Source organism: Rhinolophus hipposideros, assembly GCF_964194185.1.
Source record: "Rhinolophus hipposideros genome assembly, chromosome: 8".
Classification (NCBI taxonomy): Eukaryota; Metazoa; Chordata; class Mammalia; order Chiroptera; family Rhinolophidae; genus Rhinolophus; species Rhinolophus hipposideros.
The window spans coordinates 81,831,986-81,857,103 of record NC_138054.1 but is presented as its reverse complement, the minus strand read 5'-3'; the positions used below and the strand labels follow the sequence as shown (position 1 = coordinate 81,857,103).

Sequence of the window (25,118 nt, the reverse complement as noted above, 5' to 3'; positions counted from 1 at the left end):
CAGTTTCCTTACCTATAACAATGATATTCCTATCTCCTTGGTGGGAATATTAAATAAATTAACAGTTGTAAAGACTCTGGCACCACGGGTGATACTCAATAAACATTAATTTTCCTTCTCAACTTCTCGACTGTTCACAATCTGGACCTGCCTGACACGCAACCCCTCCACCCTGTGTCCAAAGTGCAAAAGGGCAAGAAACTGCCCGCAGCCAGGTGCGCGCACAGCGCCCCCGCGCGCCCAGCCAGGGAACCGCCAGATCGGCGACCCCGCCCATCGGCCTCCGCGCCTGCGCAGAGGCACCGCCCCCAAAGTTTCTTGTTGTGACCGGCCTCCCCGACGCCTGCGGCTGCGGGTGCACTGGGTCGCGGCGCTACCATGGCGGTGCGACAGGCGCTGGGTCGGGGCCTGCAGCTGGGTCGGGCGCTGCTGCTGCGTTTCACGGCCAAGCCTGGCCCGGCCTACGGCTGGGGGCGGCCAGAGCGGCCGGGCCCCGCGGCGGCCTGGGGCCGCGGAGAGCGCCCGGGCCAGGCCGCGGGACCCGGCGCGGAGCCGCACAGGCTCGGGCTCGGGCTCCCCGACCGCTACCGCTTCTTCCGCCAGTCGGTGGCCGGGCTGGCGGCGCGGCTCCAGCGGCAGTTCGTGGTGCGGGCCCGGGGCGGCGCGGGCCCTTGCGGCCGGGCCGTCTTTCTGGCCTTCGGGCTGGGGCTGGGCCTCGTCGAGGAGAAGCAGGCGGAGGGCCGGCGGGCGGCCTCGGCCTGTCAGGAGATCCAGGTGAGCACTGGCCGCGGACAGCGAGGATGGAGCCCAGGGTCACGCGAGGAGCTTAAGTCGATGGGGGACGGGGCTGGGGATGTGAGCCGGGGCTTGAGCGCTGGGAGGGGCGGTGCCTGCGTGTGGGCGTGTCGAGGGGCGGGGCCGGGGCATTGACTGACGGGGCCCTGCATCGATGTTGATCCTTGTCAGACCCGGAAATTCCTTGCAAATCACCGTTCAGGGCTCATTTTCAGTGTTAACTGATCTCCTGGCATGGGGCCAGCACCTCGCATTTGTTTTACTGTCTTCCCTTCCTCAAACAGCACGTTTTGGAAGATACGCTGCTAAGTACAGCTCCTGTTGCACCATTGCTAATGGCTCTGTGTAAATTTCGTAAAATTTAATGACAAATCATTAACGCTTCTCTCCCTGAGGTAGTGGGCATCCCCAATTTACGGGTGAGGAAACGTACTCAGAGAGATGAAGTAACTTGCCCGAAGTCACACCGCTAATAAAGAGCAGCGCCCCCTGAGCCAGTCTGCCTCCACAGGTTAGCCAAACAGTTAGAGACACAGCTGAAATCAAAGTCAAACCACGGCCAGCAGGAGAGAATATCACACCTACCAGTTTTTAGTTAACCTGTGTGGAGTTATTAGGAGGGAGTGATTATGTTATCAGGCTCTTTTAAATGCTTAAAATAGCCCAGAGACCTCTGTTGCTCCTCTACCCAAATCTGTATTAGTCAGGGTTCTCTAGAGATACAGAACCAATAGGATGTGTTTATAGAAAAAGAGGTTTGTTTTAAGGAGTTGGCTCTGCAATTCTGGAGGCTGGCAAGTCTCCCCAAAATCGTTTGGGCAGGTAGGCAGGATGGAGACCCAGGGAAGAGCCATTGCTACAGTTCAAGTGTGAAAGCCACATGCTGGCAGAATTCTCTGCTCTTTTTGGGAGGTCAGCCTTCTTCCTGGGGTTGGGAGCCACTGTTAGTACAGGCCCTACAATTGACAATTTAGGGCTGACGTGGTGGAAGATGGAGTGACTTGCCCAAGGACACGTCTGGTTAAGGACCGAGCATGTTTCCTGGTTTCCAGCCCAGTTCTTGTGACTCAGCCAGAGTGTCTCCTGTTTGAGCTCTGGCTAGTTTGGGACGACAGGTGACATCTGACCTAGTCCCCAGCCGCTGTCCTTGTCTTTTGCTACAGCTTAACTGGCAGAAGCCAAAGGTGGGAAATTTGATAATCCTGCTTAGAATTATGGAGGCTTTTTTTTTTTTTAACTGAGGAGCTTGATCCTTCTGAGCTTATTATCTGTACATCCTTTTTTCACACTTCACCCTACTGTGTCTTAAAATGTTTAATTAGTTGATGATTAATTTTAAAAATTCAGGTGTTCCACTGTTGAAAACAATCACCAGCTCTGGCACCTCTAATGCTAAAATTCCATATGGTGTCAGACTAGACAAAGTAAAAGAGTGGCTGCTCCTTTTAGATGGAGGCATGTGGGGAGGAAAAAACAACAACAACTCAGTTATAAAATAGACAAAAGACATGAGTGTATATTTCCCCAAGAGGAGATACAGATGCCAAATAAGTATATGAAAAGGTATTCAGCATCAGGGAATGCCATTAGGGAAATGCAGATTGAAAACGCAATGTGGTATCACTGCATACTTATTAGGACAGCTAAAATTTTTAAAAAATAGTGATAATACCAAACGCTGGTGAAGATGCAGAGAAACTGGACTGCTGGTGAGAATATAAAATGGTACAACAACTCTGAAAATAATGAGCAGTTTTTTACAAAATTAAACATGCAGTACCATATGACCCAGCCATTGCAGTCTCGGGCATTTACCCAGAGAAATGAAAACATACTCACACGAAAACCTGTACACAACTTGTTGCTATCTAAAACAGTGTGGTAGTTCCCCCAGAAATTAAAAATGAAATTATCGTATGATGCAGCAATTTCACTTCTGGGCATACACCCCAAAGAATTGAGAGCAGGGACTTGAACAGATATTTGTATTCCTGTGTTCATAACAGCATTATTCAGAATAGTCAAAAGGTGGAAGCAACCCACGTGTGCATCAATGGATGAATAAATAAGCAAAATGTAGAATATACATACAATGTAATATTCACCTTAAAAAGGAAGGAAATTCCGACATGCTACAACATGGATGAACCTTGGGAACAATATGCTAAGCGAAATAAGCCAGAGACAAAAAGACACCTACTTAGGCTTCCGCTCATCTGAGGTATTTATAGTAGTCAAATTCATAGAGACATAAAGTAAAATGGGCGCCGCCAGGAGCTGGAAGGAGAAGGGATGGGGAGTTACTGATTAATGGCTATAGAATTTAAGATTTGCAAGATGAAAACTGTTCTGGAGCTGGATGGGGATGATGGTTGTACAACAGTGTGAACGTACTTAATGCCACTGAACTGTGCCCTTAAAAATGGTTGTACTGGTCAGTTTTATGTTGTATATTTTACCACAGTTCTTAAAAATGATTTAAAACCCTGTACATAAATCATAGCATCATTCATAATAGCAAAATAGTATAAACAACTGAACCGTCCTTCTGCAGGTGAATTGTTAAACTCTCGTATCCATACAGCGGGATACCAAGCGATAATAAGGAATTAACTGCTGGTAACCACCTACGTGAACCTCAAGGGCATTGTGCTTAGTGAAAAAAGTCCGTCCCGGAAGGTTACACTGGGTGATTCCATTTATATAACTTTCTTTACATGACAAAACTATCGATATGGAAAACATCAGTGGATACCAGGGGGTAGGGACAGGGTGGGGGTGGTACAAATACAAAGAGGTAACACAAAGGAGTTTTTTGGTGATGGGACGGTTCTGTATCTTGAGTCTATACATGGGATAAAATTGCATAGAGCTACACACATGCACACACACACACGAATGAATGTGGGTTAAAAAAGATGGTGAAAACTGAGTAAGGTCTGTAGTGAACAGTGGTGTACCAGTTACTTTCCTGATTTTGACACTGTACTGATGCTTTATGTCACCATTGGGGAAAACTGGGTGAAGGGTACACAGGGCACTCTGTGCTATCTTTTTGCAACTTCTGTGAGTCTAAATTATTTCAAAATAAAAAGTTAAAAAACTGTATCTCATTCTCAAAACCATGGCTGATAAAGGATTAATCTACAAAATGCTGCTTCTGCTTTGTGGAGTGTAGAGACTAGTAGACAAGACAAGGTCGACTTCCATTTTTTTAAGAAGTGAAAGTTACTGTGCAAGGTGTATTATTAGCTTATAGATAGTGCTTTCGGACTCCTCCGGAAGGAAAGGTGGTTGTGGGCTGGGTTGTCAGAGCTGGTTATACAGGAAGGAGGAGCTTGAGTTGGGACTCCATGGGTGATTAGGGATGAGCCAGGCAGAGAAAAACAATAGAAATAGGGGCTGAGGGCAAAAGTGTGAGCTAAGATGCAGAGAGGCATATGAAAGGTAAGTAAGTATGGGCAGTGCACAGGGCAGCCTGGCAAAACAGTTTTCACGTACAGGAAGTACCAGGACAAGGCACCGAATAACCTATTGGTTAGGTTTCTGAACAGAAGGGTGACTCGTGAAAGCAGTGTAGTTTGATCTGGCTCAGAAACAGGTGAGGGGATGACGTGAGAATGAGAAAGTCTAGAGATGAGTAAACAAGGAACGGAAGGGATCAGCACATCAGACAGGATTTGAGGCAGAGCCTGCGCGACTAGACAAATGACGTCAGCTGCCTGAAGTAGGGAAGGATTTGATTTTGGGGAAATAGGCTCTTTCCAGTGCATTCCAGCAGTACCTGCATTTCCACCGATTGACATCAGAATTCTTATACTGTTGTTTCCTTTCTGAAAATAGAGTGGACTCACCAGATTCCTAAGAGGTAGAGACAGGAAGACAGGGTTTAGTGACTCAGGTCCAGGGGTCCTCCTGATTTTTCTCCGTTGTCTACAAAAGCAACCTGAGGTCATTCACAAGCGGAGGAGTGCTGTTAACCACCTCGTACTCCTGCCCACCCACAGCTCCTGGTCACCATCCGGTAGCTTCCTGCTAAGATCTTTGCAGAGAGAGCTGTCTCCATAATCAGAAACCTCCAACATGGTGCTGGGGGCTTGACAGGCAGCAAAGGAATGGTGTGCCAGCTGCAGAATTTGGAAGTTCTGACCACTGCACTAACAGTGTTGTGTTGCACTAACAGTGGCTGTCTCTGATTGCAATGAAGCTGCAGAGCTGGAGACAAAATTATTCTGTATAGTGAGAAAGGCACAATAGTCTGAGCCCGGGCTGAAGGAAAAACCTAACTTGGTTGTGTTTCTAACAGCTCTTGATCTTGTTGGTGAAGACCTTGCCCCGCTTTACCTCCCCTCCCCTGCTTCCCTTTAACTTGATCCTCACTAGTCTCCCTGGCTCACAGTGCATGCTTTTTTCCTCAGGCAATTTTTACACAGAAAAGCAAGCTGCCTTCTGACCCGTTGGACACTAGACGCTGGCAGGGCTTCCAGCTGGAGGAGTATCTGATAGGGCAGTCCATTGGCAAGGGCTGCAGTGCTGCTGTGTATGAAGCCACTGTGCCAGTGTTGCCCCAGAACCTGCAGGTGGCAAAGAACATTGGGCGTCTTCCAGGGAGAGGCCCACATACCATCCCACGAGGAGAAGAGGAGAAGCGAGCTCCACGGGCCCTTGCCTTTCCCTTAGCCATCAAGATGATGTGGAACATCTCGGTAAGCACAGGCCTTTCATGTTTAAAGTAGACATTTCTAAGTGTCAATCTCGGGGGACCTGATGGCACTTTTTCCCAGGACGTAGGTAGAAAAAGAGAGATTCTCCACAGTCCAGGTGCCTATATAGCTAGGCTTCCTCACCCTCTGCCATGGAAGTGTGAAGCAGCATGTCTCAAAGTGTAATGTGTCCACACATCAGCTGGGGATCAGGCTAAAAGGTAGATTCTGACGAGCAGGTCTGAGGCGGGGCCTGAGATGCTGCCTTCCTACGAGCTCCCAGGCATGCCCATGCCCCTGGGCTGTGAGCCGTACTCTGAGGAGCAAGTGCCCAGACCATTGGTTTCTCACCTGTCAGTCTGGCTGATCAGTTAGTTCATTTCAGGACTGCAATGACCACCATCTTCTCTCCTTGCCCTGACCTTTCCTCCAAACCCACCCTTCCGCCTCACGTCCAGATCAGAGGCTTGCCTTTCACCTCCCTGCTTGAGGCTTTAGGAAATTATTTTCCCCACAAAAACAAAGATTTCTGTCTATTGAGAGTAATTTCTTCACCTTGCCATTACATGGGTGGGTTCAGAAAATCCATCAAGACCTGGTGTTCTCTCTCCTGCTGAGGGCGTCTGTTCAAGACGAAGGGAGCAAACAGCCATGCAGCTCACGCTGGACACTGAAGAATACAGTTTGTTTTGTTTTGTGGCATGATGGTTATCAGACTGTTGCGCGTCCAAACTGGGTTGACAGCTAACAAGTGGTCAAACCCTTTGCCCATGAAGCATCCAGTCTTAGCATCAAAACTTCCATTGGTTGAGGCATAACCACTTCTGCATTCACAAAAGCTAAAGGACTTAATTCTTATAGGATCTTCTCAATACCTAACAAGTTTCACAGGTCCTGAGAGGCATTCATAATGAAATGAGGCAAGTAAGGTGCTTTTCCTCCTCTTTGGTTTTATTGTTTGTTTCTTACTGGGGGATAGGAAGGCTGTCCTGTGATTCAGCACAACTGTATCCAGGGTGGGCCTGTCTGCCTCTGGCCTGTCTGCTAAAGGGAGCCTGCAAGGGTGAGCCTGAGTGTGACCGGAGGCATCTTTGGCAAGAAGATTGGTCCCATGCTTGACATCTCTTCCTGCCCTGGCACCTGAGCTGCCAAAAGTTTGAGGTGTGGGAAGCACCCTCTCTTAGTTGGCATGGACGACACCTCTGCCCTCTCTCCCAGGAGAAACTAACCTTGGTTTGCCACTTCAGAGAGGTTATCTTGAAGGTCAAAGCCGATCCTAGGCAGTAGCTGTCCTGGTCCAGGTTACAAGGAGGACTTAGACTTGCTATTCTGCTCGGGTCTGCATAAGTCTGATTCATTATGGATGTGTTTCAGGCGGGCTCCTCCAGCGAAGCCATCTTGAACAAAATGAGCCAGGAGCTAGTCCCAGCTAGTCGAATGGCCTTGTCCGGGGAGTATGGAGCAGTCACTTACAGGTAAGCACCCATCCGCCCGCCAGACTGGCTGTGCGTTCTTTGAGAGCAAAACCGTCATCTGTGTCCTCAGCACTCGGCACAGAGTCTGACCTGATGCCGGTACATAGCAAATGCTTACGGAGTGATGTGGTTAATGATGGGTTTTCCGTTGGTGGGGAATTAACTTGGGAAAGACTGCAGATCATCCGACTCCAGCTAAAGACGCAGATGGCTCATTCACACGAGAGCAGGGAGAGAGGGCCATCCGAAAATGGCCAGTTCACAAAGCGGAGAATTGATCTGGTTTCTGATTCTTCCTAAGTAATGCCCAGGTGGAACACCAGCTGCCCATACAAACTGAACTCTGTCCCCAGCAGAGGTAGTATGCATTAGCATTCATTCCAGTAGCTGCAGTGCACCTGATGGTGCCCAGAGGCTTAACAACAACAACAAAGTGGCCTGTTCCCCAAGAGTTCTGCATGAGGCCCCAGAGCCGGACACGTTGGGAGCAGAGTCCAGTGTGGCAAGTTCTAGAGTGGCGTGTTCTCGGGTGCTGAGGGAGCCCAGAAGTGGTGTGTGCACAGCAGGGGAGGGGGCTGTGCCGAAAGGCCTCTTGGAGGGACCCTTTGTGCTGCCTTTTGAAGGATAAGCATGAGCTCAGTGAAGAAGCAGAAGTGACGCTGTCTGCAGAGCAGACAGACGGCAGCAGCCCACGTTGACAGCGGCTTTGTGAATCTCATGTCTGCAGGGGGTGGGTTCGCCTTACGACAGACGGCGCTGTGCTCACTGGTGTGTGTGGGCTGCCAGGAAGAGGTGGCTGCGGCGTTTCTGGTGATTTGTACGAGGGTCCATTCGTAGGTCTAGTTGTGTCCAGAGCAGGAAGGTAGAAATAGGGACTTCAGGAAATACACGCGGAAAACCCCTTCGTGGCTTGGAAGGCTCCGGTGTGACTGATGGTCGGTGCAGGCCCACAAGCTGCTTGTGGGCTCAGCACTGTCACCCTCTTCTCCTGATGCCTTGGTGGGGGAAGTGGACATCTGAATGTCAGCTGATTGGGGGCGGCTCAAATTACCCTCAGGTGGCTCCGTTGTAGTGTTTGTTCCAGCCTGCTGACAGGTGCTGTCAGGTAGCTGTGAGCTCGGTGACGTCTCCACCGAGAGGCCCGCCCAGACTTCTGGTCGGAAATAGTTCCCGCCTCTCCAGTCCTTCACCTGGCGATAGTAGGTTTTTCCCATAGCATTTATCACCGTCTGATCATAAATCATACATGTCTTTGCCTATTGTCCACTGTCTCTCCAGCTGTACTCTACACTCACGGAGCACAGGACACACAATCCGAAACACGGTTGTTTACTGCCTTCCCCCACAGCTCAGTGCGTGTCTGTTGAATGATGAGGTGAAGGTGGCAGAAGGTCTATTACCTAAAGTACTGGTGACATTTAGCGCTGGAGAAACACTGTTCAGGAGAAATACTATTCTCTGAGAGCACAAGTGGAGAATCTGGGTGCATTTCTGCTGAGCCTTTGCTCATCTAGGGACCTCAGATTTGGCCCTCTGTATCTGCTTCTCTCACTTGTGCCTCCTGATTTCTGATCGTGTCCCATTTACATACACTGCTCCACCATAGTGAATTAATACTGCCCTCCCGGAACGCACCAGGCTCCTCCCTGACTGTCTTCTGTGCATGCAGTTAGCTATACTGGACTGCCCTCCCCACAACTGTCCTGTTTCAGGTCTCAGTTCCGACACACACACACCCAGCATAACCACACCGTTCCTCTGTGCTCCTGTGACAACTGAGCAGAGCCTTGAGCTGTGATTCTGATCTCCCCCTCACCCCAGCGGCCCAAGGGCACAATGCTGTACTCCTTTGATTGCATAGAACGGACCCACTCAGGTGGGCTCGAGAAAGAGCAGGCCACACGTGGACTGGCTCTAGAGCTTGGGCACTGAGCCAGTTCTGAGAACAGGGCAGGCAGCGCGCTCCCTCAGTGTCATGTTGTCTCTGGGCTTCTGTTCCATTCTCATCTCTGCCACCCGGTGTCCTTATCCTTACCCCATAGCTCTTTTGTTCGTGCGTACGCCTTTGGCTTGCTCGCCTCTTCCCATGGCCACAAACCTCATGGCATCCATTGCTGACTGCCAGCTTATGGCCATATTTCCTCAGAGAGAATCTATCTGGCCCCCCTTCCCTTTTGCCACCAACCATTTGGATCTTAGATGTGACTGCAGGCTCCGTGCCCTGGGGTCAGGTCCCATCCTTAGTAGAGGGGTGAGGCTAGTACACAGCAGGCAGTCTTGCAATCCAAAACATGGCCACCTTGCCTCATCTCAGTAGGGCTGTAGGTGTGGGGCTCCTGGAGGAGGGGGGGGTAAGGAAGGCAGGCAGGTGACATATGGACAGTGAACTGGGTCTGTATCCGTTCATCCAGCAATGCTTATTGAGCTCATAGCCCACACCATGTGTTATGCTAGAACTCGGACTCATGGGAATTCTGGGTCCTTGACAAGTACTAACAACCCATGAGGTTGCATTTGAGACTGAGCCCCAAGGAGTTAAGAAACTTGGCGAAGGATGTGCAGTGGCAGACTTAGAGGCAAAGCCAGGCAGGCTGGTTCCAGGGACTCTTAACCACTGTGTCTGACATCAGACGGACGCATAGATGGGCTAGTGAAATCATTGATGTGATGGTTTATGGGCTTTTCCCCTCCAGCACCAGGCTCTGCATTGGCGCAGAACAGAGCTACAATAAGTATTTGATAAATGGGTGAATAAACGCATGTCATTGTGGCCTTAGATTATTATCTTTCCAACTGTTGTACCTGATACTGGCCTCATACGTTTGTCCCTTGTGGCTAAAACAGAAAATCCCAGGGAGGGCCCAAGCAGCTGGCCCCTCACCCCAACATCATTCGGGTCTTCCGCGCCTTCACCTCGTCTGTCCCGCTGCTGCCAGGGGCCCTGGTTGACTACCCTGATGTGCTGCCCCCACGACTTCACCCCGAAGGCCTGGGCCACGCACGGACGCTATTCCTCGTGATGAAGAAGTAAGTGGGGCTATGGCAGGGCCTGCGCTGCTCCTGTGCACGGGCACCGTCCCCCTGTGGAAGATAAGGCCATGCTGAGTGCAGTTCCCTTTAGAAGTTTTCCACGGGAACAGGATCTCATCTTCATTCAAAACAGACTTGACCTAGTGCTTTTAGTGCATTTGACTGGTGCCCTTCTCAGGAGCTGCCTTTCCTGTTTGGGGGCTTGCTCTTTTATAACATAAACAGTTCTCCTTCCTCCCCCTGTGCCCCTTAGTAATGCCATGATGGGTGTTTTAAGGAAACGAGCTTCTCTGATGTCACTTTGAACATACGAGGCCCCAGCTCCTACTTTCTAATTTCACGATAGTGGGTGGGAACAGAAAGGACACTTGGGGAAAAGAAAGGAAAAAGGCTCCAAGAGGAAAGGCCATCATCCGAGTAGTAAACGAGATGCTAGGGGTAGTGGACGCGCGGTAGCCAGAGGCCCTGTCGCCCTCTCCACCAGCTACCCCTGTACCCTGCGCCAGTACCTCGGTGAGAACAGCCCAAGCCCCCGTCTCGCCACCGTGATGACCTTGCAGCTCCTGGAAGGAGTGGATCATTTGGTTCAGCAGGGTGTCGCTCACAGAGATTTAAAATCTGACAACATCCTCGTGGAGCTGGATGCAGGTAGGTGCCCAGCTGCACCTCAGCGCTCAGGGGGAACATCGGGACCCTTGGGGCCAGTTTAGTTTTCACGCCCTGTTATAAGTGGTTTTGTCTTAATTTAGCTCTGTACTCAAGACATGAGCAATCTCTCCTTCAAAACAGACGCTTTCGTTCTGTGCGATTTATGGAGTGATAGTTAATGTTCCCAAGTTCCTTTCTATTGCCCACTTTCAGAAAAACTTCTGTGGTGGAAGTTTTCTTAAATAAAGTAAAAGAGAGGTAGACTTTAGCTCAGTGTAAGAAGAATTTTCAAACCGTGAAAGCTGTCCAAATGTAAGCCTAACTGCTTCTGGAAATAATGAGTTCTCCATCACTGGAAGCAGTCAAGTAGAAGCTGGATGGCCACTTGCCTGATAAATTTTGAACTAGAAGATTTAAAATAATTAAATGTGCAATTAAATTACCAGAGGAACTGGCTTTTTAAAGGAAGTCTGTGTGGATCCTTTTATAACTAATTCCTAATGCACCTGTTTTTTAGGTTTGGATTTGGGGTTTCAAGTTCAGATCAAAGATTCTTGGGGTGTAAGGGTCCTTAGAGGTCACCTGAGCTAAGCCCCATCTGTTGAGTAAATCATGAGCAGCTCCTTCAGTCTTGGGATAGCTCCAATTACTAGATTATTTAGATTGAGCCAAACTTTTATCCAGTTCTTTTGCTCGGGGGCTTTGTGAGGGAGCGTTTATTTCCTAGAGGCGTTTCCATATTGGTGTAGCTCACCCTCCCGTTCTGGGGAATGGTCTCCCATCCAGGCCTCCAGGCCTCCCTTCCTGGGCCAACACTGGGTCCCTGTTAGCCCCTCGCACCCGTATCCTGATGTCTTTAGTAGGGACATAGGAGGGCCGCTCGGAGGAAAGAGGGAGAATCAGTGGCTTACCTCTCTGCTCCATTCCCCAGACGGCTGCCCCTGGTTGGTGATCGCGGATTTTGGTTGCTGCCTGGCTGACAAGCGCGTGGGCCTGCAGTTGCCTTTCACCAGCTGGTATGTGGATCGAGGCGGAAACGGCTGCCTGATGGCTCCCGAGGTGAGTCCTGCGAGCGTGTCATGTGCCATTAGCAGACTCTTCTGTGTTTCCACTGATAGAACAAGATTAATACCTCATGATTTTCTCACACTTCCGTCTTTTATGACCCATAATTTGGCACAAGTCCGTTCCCTGACGCTTTGTAAATCTGGATCTCCCTAATGTTCCCGGGAGATGCAAGTTTTATCAGCACAAAGCCGGCAGCCGAAGCAGATTGTCGGGTCTGAGCTACCACTCACTGAAACTCGTGGTTCCTTGGGACAGAGTTCAGATTAGCCCACGAATCAGGTGCGGTGCAGGAATATAAATAGGTTAGTAATGCCCCAGCCTGACTGCTTGCTTTGCTTTCCGAGCAGGTGTCCACAGCCTGCCCCGGCCCCAGGGCGGTGATTGACTACAGCAAGGCTGATGCCTGGGCCGTGGGAGCGCTGGCCTATGAAATCTTCGGGCTCCCCAATCCCTTTTACGGCCAGGGCGGGGCCCATCTTGAAAGCCGCAGTTACCAAGAGGCTCAGCTGCCTGCGCTGCCCGAGTCGGTGCCTCTGGACGTAAGGCAGCTGGTGAAGTCACTGCTCCAGCGAGAGGCCAGCAAGGTGAGGCTGTCCCCAGGTTTTGAGGGGTGGTGTGCATGGAAATCTCAGTTCATGTTCCAGAGGAAGACCAGGTGTGGGCAAGCACTAGACAGACAGTTCCTCTGTCTTACAGAGGTAAAGGCCAAGCATGGGAAAACAAAATAGATTTAGTGTAAATAGGAGAAGGGGAGCTAGCCACCAAATTAGTCAGAATTCCAACAATTCAACACTTCTTGGCTTTAGTTGCCTCAGTTATTCAGAGGGGAAAGGATGCATTAAGAAATGTCTAATGGAGATGTACTTTATGGAAACGGCTGAGGTCTAATGATACACAGGCGTGAAGACGTCTCTGAGAGCAGACCTGGACATTTTGAGATTACTGTAAAGGGACCTAAAGGCTGACACCTGGGAAGCCACAGTGGCAGGTCCGGCTCAGGCGGCGTGCTCAGTGGAGAAAGCACAGACCAGGATTCAATCTCCCTCTTCCACGTACCTCTCACCGTGCAGCGTGCTGTCACTGTCACAGTAACGCTCACTGCTTCCAGGACCCATGAGCTGCGACTCCCTCCCTGCAGACAGTGCTCACATACAGGAGGCGGTTCATGGGCCTTCCGTGATGGGGAGGCTATTCCAGCTGGAGGCACAGTGCCCAGTGGAAAAGCCTGGAGTATGGCCGCGAGCAGCCAGTGTATGTGAAAGGTGTCAGAGCAGAGAGAAGGACAGAGAAGAATTGCGTTAGGACCAGAGAGGGCAGACCAAGTGAGGATTCATTAACAAAGGATTGTGGGCCGAACACTCACAGTTCCCTTTCTGTTGCAGAGACCATCTGCCCGAGTAGCTGCTAATGTGCTTCATTTAAGCCTCTGGGGTGAACATACTCTAGCCCTGAAGAATCTGAAACTAGACAAGATGATTGGCTGGCTCCTCCAACAATCAGCGGCCACTTTGTTGGCCGACAGGCTTACAGAGAAGAGCTGCGTGGAAACAAAAATGAAGATGTTATTTCTGGCCAACCTGGAGTATGAGGCACTGTGCCAGGCAGCCCTTCTCCTCTATTCCTGGAGGGCAGCCCCATGATGGCTCTGATGTAGCTGGTGAATTACTAAAAGAACTTGGCAGCATCTATGTCGTGATGGTCTGTGAATGCTGAAGGAGGGAGCTCTGAGGTGTGAGGGTGGGAGTCGAGAGAAAAGATGGCGTAGAGAGGGGTGGTCAACAGAAGAGAAGGCCTCCGGTTTGGCAAAGGGGAGGAACAAGTTGAGTGAAGTTCATGGTCTGTAGTTACTATCTCTAGCTGTGTGATTGTGGATGTGCCCTATAACCGGTGTGGTCTCCAGTTCTCTTACCTATAGAATGAAGAAACTGATCTAGATAGGTGTCGACAAACCTTTTCTGTAGAGGGCCCGAGAGTAAAGACCTGGCTGTCGCAACTACTCAACTCTCGCATCGTAGTCTTAAATATGTAAACGAACAAGCATGGCTGTGTGCCACTGAAATGTGAATTTCATGTGTCACTAAATACTCTTAATTTTTTTAAACCATTTAAAAATGCAAAGACCATTTTTTTGCTCGCAGGCCATACAAAAAGGAGGCAGCAGGCTGGATCTACAGGCCATACATACTTTGCCCGCCCCTGGTCTAGATGAATTCAAAGGGCCCAACCTACAGAAAGTGCTAATGGCTGGGCCCCTGTGTATCTGTGCTACAATTAATGTGGTAAGAGCTCTGCACCAGGTGAGAAGATCCCTCAGGGGTTAAGTGCTGACTGGAAAGCCCTACCTTACGCTCATGTTCTGTCTTCACAGACCTCCGAAGTTACAGGCCGAGCTGGTGTTAGACAAGCTGGTGTTAGATGAGGCTGGGCTGAGGAGGGGCGGGCCTGCGCCCCGCTTTATAGGGAGGAGCCAGGCCTGGCGGTGGCTGTCAGTGGCATGTCACTGAGCTAAGTAAGGCAAACATTTGCACAGGTCAGTACCTTCAGGTATCAGAATGAAAAGACACGCAGGCCTGAGAAGTAAGGAGCCTCTGCCCTTCAACTGTGCATTCTGGGACAGCTCCAGGGTAGTTCTGAGAAAGCATTTCCACGGAGCTCCTCCAGCTCCTGAATCGAGTCTAGCAGAGCTAAAATCACTGGTGAAATAGAAATTAACAGCATAGGGTTTTAAACTTGCTGATTTCCTTCTGTCTAGCATTTCTTATAGGAATTGTGAAGCATTAAATGCACATTTACAACCGCAGAATATGTATGTGCGTTCAACTATTTGGCGTTAATTCTTATACCAGAAAGAAAATCCTGTGGGCAGAGACTGGCAATGGGGAAGGGATTTCACACAGGGTTCTGCACATGTTCTAGGAACACAGCCATTGCCTAAAGCAAGTGAACATACATTTAAGGTTCTTTTCCAGCAGGCAATTCCTTAATTCTACAGGCAAGCGCTATTACCCTACATTTCCCATTTTGGTGATGCCCCACCAGCCTCAGTGTGTTAATAACCTTATTTGAACCCTTGAGAAGTTTGGAAATGCTGTCATTTCATAGTTAAAATACAGTCCAGTCTTCAGCCAAATTAAAAGAGGCCACTTACTATTCTATATCCAGTCAATGCCGAACAATATCCCCTCCATTAGCAAAGCACAGCAGGGGCCAGATGAAGTTTGAGGGCAACGTTTCTCTTTATTTTAGAAATGACTGTGACGGCACACATGGAAACCACCACTTAGCATTAGGTGGAAAAACAACGTAAGAGTCGTCCCCTAACCCCCGCCCCTTGGTATTCAATGCTGCATCTCCCACTGAGGTAAGGCTGTGCCATTGTCCCATGGCTTTAAAAAAAAAACAAACACAAAAACCCACCATAAAGGGGAAACACTCAGTCCTATTAAAGCCCGTCCACTCCGTGTTGTGAGGAGTCCCCGGGCTCTGGCCCTCAGTCAGACTTCTCCTTCTCCTTCATGTGTAAGAAGACGATACTGAAGAGGAAGAGTCCGGCCATCATGGAGAAGGCACTGGCGTAGTAGGGGTAGGCTGAGGGGATGAAGCGCTCATACTGCGTGTGCTGGAGTGGCCTCACTGACACCTGCAACAGGACAGAGGTGACAGGCCCAGGTGCGACACACGCCGACTGAAAAAGGGACTGCTACCTGTGCTTACCTGAGTGGAAGAGTACAGGTGAGTGTAGCCTAGCCGATTGTAATCCACTTTAAACTGGAACACACCGTACACATCAGGCAACTTGAACTGGACGCTGTACTTGCCACCTAGGGACAAGCAACACAAGTAACCAGGAGGGGTTTCCTGCCACGTTCCTGTTAGCCTCCCAAGAGCAAGCCAGAGGCGGGGACTGTCTCCCTGCAGCTTCTTGTGCGAGAATTACATTTACCTTTCTTCTTCAAGAAGGTCCTAACAAAAGGATCGATGCGGACAAACTCCAGCTGAATGTCATCCCCATCAAAGGGGACCCATCTGCCATTTGAGAGCTGTTCAATCACGATGCTGTACTCCTAAGAAAAAAGGCCAGTTAGCCAGGGAGGCCAGTGACAGGAGGGATGTCGCCATCCTCAGAGCTGCACTGATTCCCCACTCATGAATCTGGCAGGAACTCCCAAGAGTCGTGACAAAGTGGGCAAGCCTCCCACCCACCCTGGACAGTGACTGAGGTTCCACCCAGATGGCCAACCCCTCTGACTCGCATCTGACCCTGCAGGCCCAGGGAAGTCTGCACCCAAAGCACGCTCTACACCCCTCAACTGCCGAGCACTCTCGGGTGTCCCTGCTTCCCTATTGGCTGCTCTCCTGCCCCGCCCCACATCTCCTGCCTGACAGATTCATCCTCAAGACTGGACTCAGTGCCATTTCTCTTGTGATCCCCACTCGGAGCAGAGTGAGGTGGCGAAGCCCCTCCTGCCTCTGCACTCCCACAGCAAAACCACACCTCTCCACAAGGTCTCCATTAGGGTCTCAGTTTCCCTGCACTAAATGACTTTCTTCAGGGTAAAGGTTAATTCATTCATCCTTATTTAGGCCCCTCAGGCACAGAAGTGTTCCATAAATGCTTTCGAGCTGAGTCAACCTGGCCAAACCCTTGGGCCCTCCTACTCCAAGCAGCTCTTACCACCAGGTCAGTGACCGTGTAGGCATTGGGTGGGGCTGTCTCGCCCACCCGATGGTGGGACACAGGCCCCACACGGAGTACACCCTCCTCCTTGAACACCCAGCGGGAGAGGGCCACAGCCAGCTCGTAGTTGCCTGTCTGGGGATACCTGCAGAGGGGGAAACAGAAGAGGGGCTGGGGCACCAGAACCAACTTCTTCCCAGTGGTCCTGGTAAGCAAGACTGTCCACCATCCACCAGGATGGAGTGCACTAAGCTAATTTCCACCTGTAGGCCATAAGTACCTAAGTATCCTGGTTTGAGGGAACAGAAAAAAATGAGAAGATGTGAGGTGGTGTTGCTTTGGGTGTCCCCTTATCAGTAAATACACTTTCAAAACCTCTTCAGAGAAGCCATTACTAGAAAAGTCTGGATCGCCAACACCATCAACCGAGCGACAAAGTCAAGTCTTCAAGTAATTTGAAAGCACCTAAAGATACTTAGCCTCTGACACTCACAGCTGAAAGGCTCATCCCCTCATCCGCACAGACCCAGCATCCAGACCACATGCCCCAAAGTCCCCGGGCACCTACTTCTGGGAGCCGGGCGTGGCCTTCTGCACGGCTGAGTTGAAGAAGGCATCACTGAAGAAGTCAAGGGAGCCACTGAAGATGACCCGGGCATTGTTCCTGGCCTGCAGCCCGGCGATCAGGAGGGTGTTCTTCCCCACCGCATGGGGATACTGGGAACAAACAGAACTGTCATCCAGGAGAGCCAGGGCAGGAGACAAGCCACTAGGGCAAGGGGCCAGAACGCCAGACCTGAACAACCGGGCCCTCCCTGAGAGCGGAACCTGAGACCCTGCTGCTTCTGCTTACTTCCCCGCTCCCACCAACTTCTCATTTCATTCATCAGCCTCAACAAAGCATGCTTTTCTGCTTAGTTCTCATCTTCAAATAAAAAAGGGCTTTGCTACCAGGCCCAGGAGCTGGAGCCTCAAGGCTACAAAGGCCCCTTACCTGGGTGATCGGTTTATCCGGGAAGAAAGAGTAAGAAGTGGAAGAGCCCGTCAGGACGTCCAATACCAAAGGGTTGTCAGGGTCAGCCACCATCCTGCAGAAGGAAGAGAGAGCGATCAAACTACGACCCCAAGCACTGAACCCAAAGGATCCAGGGTCCCTAAGGGCCACTTCTTTGCAGGAATGACTCCTACTTGCTTGATGGCCAAACACTTAGCTCTCCTCTTGCTGTAACTATGAAGTTTAACTCAGTGTCATAAATTAATCTCATCCACACCCTCGCGAGGAGGGAATACCCCCAAATAATCACAGGTTCGGCTGGCTCCCTGACAAAACAGAGGGACCCCTCTTCCCCCAGGTTTTTGTAGGCTGTACCCTGCTCACTCACCCAACTCCTCGAAAGAGAATAGGGTTCAGAGATGACTTCCCAACGATGGTTGGGGCCTTCAGCAGATTCTCCGTGTCAGCCACGATGAGTGTATGCTGCAAGGGCAGAGGGAAGGACAGTGGTCAGGAAAAGGTGCCTCCCGGCCAGGGGCCCCTCCCACTTCCTTGCAGTTTCCAGGCTGAGGTCTGTAAGGGCCTGAAACCTGGAAGGTGACAGGCCTGATTACCTGGCCAAGGTCTGAGATGTCATAGTTGTGATGGTCAATGACAGCAGTTTTCTCTTCATCAAACTCGATCCCACACTCACTGCCCAGCTCTCGAAGTGGGTCACCTGCATGGACCCGAGATGCGTTTGGCTGAGTCCTTACAGCTGGGCCCTGGACCAAGCTATGTCACTTGTCTTGGCATTGCCATGACTCACTCTCCCAGTCTTCCCTGGGGCCCTGCAGCTTCACCAGGCCGGCCTCAGCCCGAGCTGGACCCCTGGACAGCAGCATGGCGTTCAGCCCCAGGGTGGACCCCTGGACCACGGTGGACCCCTGGCCTGCTCCCTCCACAAATACACAGTGACCTGGGTTCCGCACGAAAACCCCCTTTGAAGCAGAGTAACACTGTGGGCAAACTTGACCTGCATGAGCCTTGGCTTACAAGGTTTCTCTTTTCCTCATCATCACCTTCCTGAGAAACCCACCCAATATGGTTTTAAAAATCTCTCAGTACTGAAAAAATGAAGCAAGACCGGCCAAGTGTTCACGGTTGCGGCTGGGTTCAGGCTACTAGTCTCCCCATACTTCTAAGTATCTTTGTAATTTTCCAAAACAGGAAACAAAACAAAACTCTGTCCAGTGCTTTGGGCTCCACCCAATTAGCCTCCCCCTACTTGTCTTCTCTTTTTAGGGAAAAAGTCACCAAAACAAAACAAACAAAAAACAAAAGAAACAGGATTCCCAGCCTTAAAAAGACCCACATCTCATTGGCTCTAGTCACAGAAAAGGAGGGACTGAATGGCCCTGCCGTTCCCTCACTCACTCCCTGGCCAAGGACCACTCAGTGAATGCCAATTTGGCAGCTTCCATTTGTAAAATTCTCCAGGCTTCCTGGAGAGATGGTGGAAGCACCAGGGCTTCCGAGGTGAGACTTACCAATGTCTGAGCTGGCAGCTACCAGGACGCTGCCTCCACCATCAATAAAGGTACTGATGGTCTCCACATTGATGTTGCCTCCAAAATCTGAAAGAAGCACCAGACTCAGTGATCCGGAAACCCAGGAAGTTCCTCTCAGCAACTCCGACATTTGGGGGGGTGGGGGATGCCCCTGACGGCAGACCAGCCACAATCACTCACAGAACAGCGTCCTCTGGAGGCTCCAAACGCCTGGGACGGTTACCATATAAGCCCTTATACTGGGCAACTCTCCCGTTTTCCCAATGGGATGATCCAAAAATAATGGCTCAAATTCATAAACTTTCAAAAGTATAAATGAAATAGTCAAACAGCTACCAGTTATAGTCAAGTTACCTATACACACTTCAAATCATATATAAAATATTTGTTTAGAAATGTTGCATTTCTCCGCTCACATTTCATGAAACACCTTCATTGAAACTCATCACCCGCACTTTTCACATCACTGTCTTTGTCATCACAGAGCCACTTTTGGGGTCACCTAACAGTTTCGCAGAGCCCGTCCACTTCACTTCCGTCTAAGTTCTCTGAGAGAGAGCACTTGGGATCTGAGCAGGACGCTGTCCCTTGAGAGCAGGGTCTTTTTCCTAGGACTCCCCCGGATGTATATCCACGCGAGCCATGGCAGAACCTGCACACTGTGCTTTAAAGTGACCACCGTAAAGACTCATTAAGTTCCAGCACCAGTAATTGGGAGCTCATACCCTTTTCTGGACAGTCAGGTCAGGTGACGGCCAGAAGCATCCAAAAGCAGGCTGCCCTGAGCTCAAGAGCCTTCCCCAAAGTGCACCCTGATGCTCAACAGAGTCACGGGGGAGTGCCCAGTAATTCACTTATTCATTAAGTGAAAAGGACTTCTGTGCTGGAAGAAAAGGAAGGGGACATGGCAGGAGGGAAGCGAGTATAAAGGCTGGTCAGGAAGCCCTGGACAAACGGCATTTGAGAAGGTGGGAGAGTGAGCCAGGCAGCATGAGGTGCAGGGCGGGCATTCCGGGCACTAAGAACGACAGGTGCGCGGTCCCAGGGGCGGGTGAGCCTGTCACCAGCAAGGAGCCCAGTGTGGCTCAGCTGGAGAGAGTGAAGGGCAGCGAGAAGCAGCAGAGGACACTGCGGTGACATGAGGGAGGGCAGCTCATGTAGGGATTTGCGGGCCCCGTGAAGATGTTGGCTGTGGGGCAGAGCAAGAGACCAACATGATCTGACTTCTGTTTTGAAAGGATGATTCTGGCGGCAAGGTGGACCACCAGATACAGGTGGAGTACGGATGGAAGCAGTGATGGGTCAGAAGGTTACTTGCAGACTGGTGACTGGGCCATGGCAGAAGGGGAGAGTGTGGAGGGGCTGCAGAGGGCCGTGGGGAGGGGTAAGGGGCCTACGCTCACATCCGAAGGTAAAGCCGGCAGCAGAGTCTGATGATGGATCGGATATGGGGTGTGAGAGAGACACTCAGGACGGCCCCAAGCCTTGGCCCCAGCAACTGGAAAGATGGAAGTGCCGTTTACTGAGGCTGGGCCCCAAAGTCTGTCCATTAGACACCCATGAGGCGGTTGGAAATGAGTCCAGAATATGACTTCGTAAAGACCTAAACGTGAGAATAGCCCTCTTTTCTGAAAACCATCCCGAAGAATAAAGCCCCTAACCTTTCCTTCTGGCACAGACAGAACATCTTATATGTGGGGACACGACCTCATACTACATTTAGAAGGCCACCTACCCACTCTCCTTCAGAGGCCGGGCAGCGTCTTCAACAATTCAAAAACACTTCTGGGTACAGTGCAATGGTTCCCAGGCGGGGGTGGTTTTGTCCCTCAGGGCAATGTCTGAAGACATTTCTCGTTGTGGGGGGGGGGGGGGAGCTACTGCCATCTAGTGGACAGAGGCCCCCGGCTGCTGCTAAACATCCTACACTGCACAGGACAGCCCCCACCAATTATCCCGTCCAAAATGGCAAGAGTGCAGCTGCTGAAACTCTTCGGTAGTGAAAAGATCACAGGCTTTGAAATGGAGACACCCGGGCTTAAACCTAGGCAATCCCTTCACCTTTCTGAGCCCATTTCCCCATCTATAAAAAGGGGTCCCGATTTTTCTGGGTACAGTGGATGTGCTATGGATCTTTCTTCTGTAGCCAGTACTGCACGTGACTTGGGAGCTTCCTGATCCCAGAGGGGGCAAGGATCCCACTGATACCTGGAGAAGGAAGCCAGGCCAGGGTTCCCACACCTGAGCGGGCTAATGGTGGGCCCGGTACCACGGCAGGGCCCTGGGAGCAGGGGCCGAACCCTTACTCGCCCCCCCGCAGGTACAAGCCTTCCCCCCAGGGGTGCCCAACAGGGCCTCCTGCAGCACCATCACAACAGTGATGGGGGCAGCTTTCAAATAACGTTGAATCTCAGTTAGATTCCCTTCCCAATTACTTCCCAAGCTTTCTCCAGCAAAGAGAATGTCTTGGTTTAATGTGGTCTTTAACACTTCCCTCACTCTTGCTAACTTCTTTTAAGAGGAAGCCCGGGCTCAAAGTCTTCAGCAGGCAACAGAATCTGGCTAGAACTTAACAGCACTATATTTATTCTATTTATAGTTACCTTCTACTCAAAGCAAGGGATGATAACGGATTTCCATTTTTCACAAAGATACTGGGTTCTTTCCTGGTTTCCTTTTTTTTTTTAGGAGGGCACAGCTCATAATACCCCATGTGGGGATCGAACCAGCAACCTTAGTTTTGTTAGCACCAGGCTCTAACCAACTGAGCTAACTGGCCACCCCTGGTTTCCTTTTAAAATGTTATTTTAGCTTTTAAAAAGCGAGTCAATTTGAAGAAAAATACTAAGTAATTATGAGCACAGACGATATGGAATCTAGTAAGTCATGAAGGAGGCACAGGAATAGTTGAGTAACGCTTGTGAAACACTGACTTAGGCTCTGAGATTTCTCCCACCTGTTTGTTCCATCTCCTTCCTGTGTCACCCACCATTTCTTCTCAACGTCGCTCCCACCCCACCTCCTGAGCTCACCTCGGGCAGTTCCTCCACTCCATCCTGTACATCCCCACACGGGATTTGGCAATCACTTCAAGCCCTGATTCTTGTGTCCTCAAAGACAGACTGAAGGAATCCCTGTGGGCAGGCTCTGTCACTGTTCAGAATCCATTTCAGAGTCCCAAACACAGCAGCAACTTGGCAAACACCAATGAACCTGCCAAAGGCTCCATCCACCCGCCCAGTAACTTGAAGATTTTAACTTGTACAATCTGGGTCACTTCCACCCAGCCACGCTGCCTTCAAAAAGCCAATTACAAAGGCACGCGCTGCAGGCGAGTTGGGAGTAACACGGTTAAGTGACGGGAGCCTAGAGAAACATACTGCGGGGATTTGGCGGAACCCCACCCCACATGAACCACAGAGAACAAAATATTACCGCTGCCAACGAAATGAAAGACTTCCTAAGCTCCGTCAACTGAAGGAGGAGATGGCAGGCCTGTCTTACCCGGGACGGAGACAACCTGAGTCCTCTGAGAAGAAGGTAAACTGAAGCCACTAGAGAAGAGAATGACTCGACGGTCAGCAAAAGAGCGTGGCAAAAGGGACGTGTGGTCTGGAGACGACACAGCTGAACGGGCTATGATTACGTGAAGGCTATCCCTCTAAGCAAAATACGCATTAGCCTGATTTCCTAAGGCCCCTTCCTCCTCCCCCCCATGCCACATAGACACAGTAGGGAATACAGGAGACAGATTTCAGTTTAATGTGAGAACTTCTTAACAGGGTTCTCTAATGGTGGTGTGCGGATTGCCTGTGAAGACAGCCAGCTCCCCGTCACCGGAATACCGAAGTGTCTATCCGCTGGCTAATCCAGTACCGGTAGCCATTCTGCTCAACAACTAGCCAGCCCCGGGCCGGCCCTGGACACAAGCTTCCAGCCTCAACCAGGGCCCGGGGCTAGGTAATCGCCGAGGTTCTTTTTCGGCCTCAGAACCGTGAATGAATCCATCCAAAAAGATCAACTACCGCGCCTCCTTACAGCAAACCACATTAAGAGCCTGCCATTTCCTCTTTTCCCACCGACCATCCCAACCAGGGGGCTCTCCATCTTCCCCATCGGGCCCTTTACGGAGAACATGCCCTTTTCTAAGGAGCAGGGCCCCAGGCTCCATGGTGGGTGGCCACCTTGGACCCCCCAGTCCTCAGCGGTGTTTCTCAGGAAGGAAACGCGTTCCCCTGGGCCCAGAAGTTGCTGTGGTCCCCGGGCAGCGGCAGCGCCCAGGGCTGGAGACCCGCCCTGTGACCCAGAACAGGCTCAAGATGCAGAAGCAGCAGCCGAGTGCTGGCTCCGGGGGCGCCGCACAGCGCTTACCTTCCACCGACGGAGAGAAGACCACGAGGTTGTCATAGAGGAACTCCCCGTACTTAATAAGCGACAGGCCGGGATCATCTGCCGTCCTGAATGTGAGTTCAAAGCCCCGATCTGGACAAGAAAGCGGGGAGCTGAGGCAGACGGGGCGCAAAGGACACTCACGACCGCCCCCCCCAAACGGCAGGGCAGACCTGGGCGGCCCGCCAGCGAAAAACGAGTGCGAGGGAGCGCGCGTGGCCGATGGCCTCGGGCTCGGGGACCTTTCCAAGCCCAGATTCTCTTACCCGCCGCCCCCTCGGGCCCCGGTCTCACCCTTCAGGCTCCGGAAGAAAAGCGAATGCGTCTCCCGCAGGTTGAGGTTGTCCAGCAGCACTAAAGTGCGGGGACCGCTGGCACCGACCAACCCAAGCAAGGGCAGCTGCAGCAGCCACAAGAGGGACCAAGCATGGGACGCGGCGCGGAGCTCCATCTTTCTCCTCCTGCCAAAGAACCCAAGCACCTGGACACCGGAAGTGCCCTGTCTAAAATCGCCCAATCGCGGCTCGTGGTCGTGGAGTCCCACCCGGAAGTGATCTGCCGTCGGCGCCGGGAGCCGCCGCTGGAAGGGCGGGAACCCGGAGCATCACCGGAAGTGCTCGGGTTATAGGCGGAGCCTCTGAACCCTATTGGCGGAAGGGGAGCACGGCTCCGCCTCCCCAGAGAAAAAGGCTCAATGCTTGAGAGACAGCTCTGCAGCCGCAGCCAATCAACAAGGCCGGGCTCCGGCCCGAGCCCCCGGCCCGCCTTTTCATTAGACTGGTCTCCGCCTGCTTGGTCTCGACAGTCGCGTCCCGGACGGCGGGATCTGGGGCGGTGTGGCTCTCGCCGGATTAACTCTTCGGTCCTCTTGGTCCTGGACTGACTCGGGACTAGGAACCGGACCCTCACCTCCACCACCTCCGGAGAGGAAGGAATTGCAAATATAAGATAACGGCCAGGGCACTTCAGCTTCCTGCCGCTGACGGACCGGGGACCTCGGCACGGGCCTGTCCTCTGTCCTTCCCAGCTTGGTGGCCTGCGCTGGAGGCAGCGTGAAGAGGCGGTGGACTAGACTATTAAAAAGCCCTAGTTGGGTTCATTTCCAGGCTTCTTCCCCCACTAGCCCTTTCACTTGGGATTTCCCTTCTCTGCAGGTTACTGTCCGAGGCTGCAAAGGGAACCAGCTAGAAGCCGCGCTCCTTGTCCCCGTGCCTTTCCGAAGGACGAGCTCTTGCGGGGACTAGCGCAGGCTTTAAAGCGCTTAGTGCGGGGCCAGGCCGAGCGATGGCTCGGCAATGCTGCCTCCCAGCCCTAAACTGACGCAGGGTGCAGGCTCCCCCCGGCGGCCTCAGTCCCCCCACCGCTCTAAGCTCCAGCTGCCACAACCAGCTCAAGACTTCAGTCCTCCCGGACTCGGGACTCAGACTTGACGGTGCTAAGCTGCTGCTTAGGAGTCAGCCACAGCGCAGGGACAAGGCCTTCATTCTCGGGTCTCCACTTAGACTCATTCCCGCGGCTTGATCCTCCGCGAGCCCGGCTCACCTTTAACACACCCTCAGCTTACTCGCCCCTGCCCCCGCCCCCCGGCCCTTGGCTCCTGCAGTTCCCTCGATCCTGCGCCTCCTCCCCACATGCCCATCTGAAGCCTCCTGGATCTGCTCTATTCTTTGTGGGAGCCCCACCTGAGGCTGCTCCCCTCACAAGGGTAATTGGTTCCCCATAAAACCCCGATGTCGTTTCCTCTTCCAGGACATACTGCAGCCTGTGGTTAGACTAATCTCCGTCGTT

At 51.6% G+C, this 25,118-nt stretch overlaps 2 protein-coding genes across 2 annotated transcripts; one reads left to right on the top strand and one right to left on the bottom strand.

Moving 5' to 3' along the window:
- The first annotated feature begins 316 nt into the window (after positions 1 to 316).
- Positions 317 to 13,403, top strand: PINK1 (PTEN induced kinase 1). The gene is made up of 8 exons (XM_081057657.1): positions 317 to 774; positions 5,214 to 5,501; positions 6,873 to 6,973; positions 9,818 to 10,000; positions 10,488 to 10,651; positions 11,583 to 11,710; positions 12,067 to 12,303; positions 13,102 to 13,403. The coding sequence occupies exons 1-8, from the start codon at positions 379 to 381 to the stop codon at positions 13,357 to 13,359; spliced, it is 1,755 nt and encodes a 584-aa protein (XP_080913783.1). The 5' UTR covers positions 317 to 378; the 3' UTR covers positions 13,360 to 13,403.
- A 1,528-nt stretch (positions 13,404 to 14,931) lies between these two features.
- On the bottom strand, positions 14,932 to 23,881 carry DDOST (dolichyl-diphosphooligosaccharide--protein glycosyltransferase non-catalytic subunit). The gene is made up of 11 exons (XM_081057662.1): positions 23,625 to 23,881; positions 23,313 to 23,423; positions 18,921 to 19,007; positions 18,006 to 18,109; positions 17,780 to 17,874; positions 17,392 to 17,485; positions 16,966 to 17,114; positions 16,395 to 16,542; positions 15,663 to 15,783; positions 15,434 to 15,540; positions 14,932 to 15,359 (listed from the first exon to the last, which is right to left on the bottom strand). The coding sequence occupies exons 1-11, from the start codon at positions 23,779 to 23,781 to the stop codon at positions 15,210 to 15,212; spliced, it is 1,323 nt and encodes a 440-aa protein (XP_080913788.1). The 5' UTR covers positions 23,782 to 23,881; the 3' UTR covers positions 14,932 to 15,209.
- Between the last annotated feature and the right edge of the window lie 1,237 nt (positions 23,882 to 25,118).

Excerpts from the sequence above, each read along its gene's own strand:
- DDOST (XM_081057662.1), bottom strand. The coding sequence starts at position 23,781 with ATGGAGCTCCGCGCCGCGTCCCATGCTTGGTCCCTCTTGTGGCTGCTG. Across the intron at positions 15,784-16,394 it reads ACACGGTCACTGACCTGGTG|GAGTACAGCATCGTGATTGA; the intron begins GTAAGAGCTGCT and ends CTTTTTTCTTAG. Across the intron at positions 15,360-15,433 it reads ACCTGTACTCTTCCACTCAG|GTGTCAGTGAGGCCACTCCA; the intron begins GTAAGCACAGGT and ends GTCCTGTTGCAG.
- PINK1 (XM_081057657.1), top strand. The coding sequence starts at position 379 with ATGGCGGTGCGACAGGCGCTGGGTCGGGGCCTGCAGCTGGGTCGGGCG. Across the intron at positions 6,974-9,817 it reads TATGGAGCAGTCACTTACAG|AAAATCCCAGGGAGGGCCCA; the intron begins GTAAGCACCCAT and ends TGGCTAAAACAG. Across the intron at positions 11,711-12,066 it reads GCTGCCTGATGGCTCCCGAG|GTGTCCACAGCCTGCCCCGG; the intron begins GTGAGTCCTGCG and ends CTTTCCGAGCAG.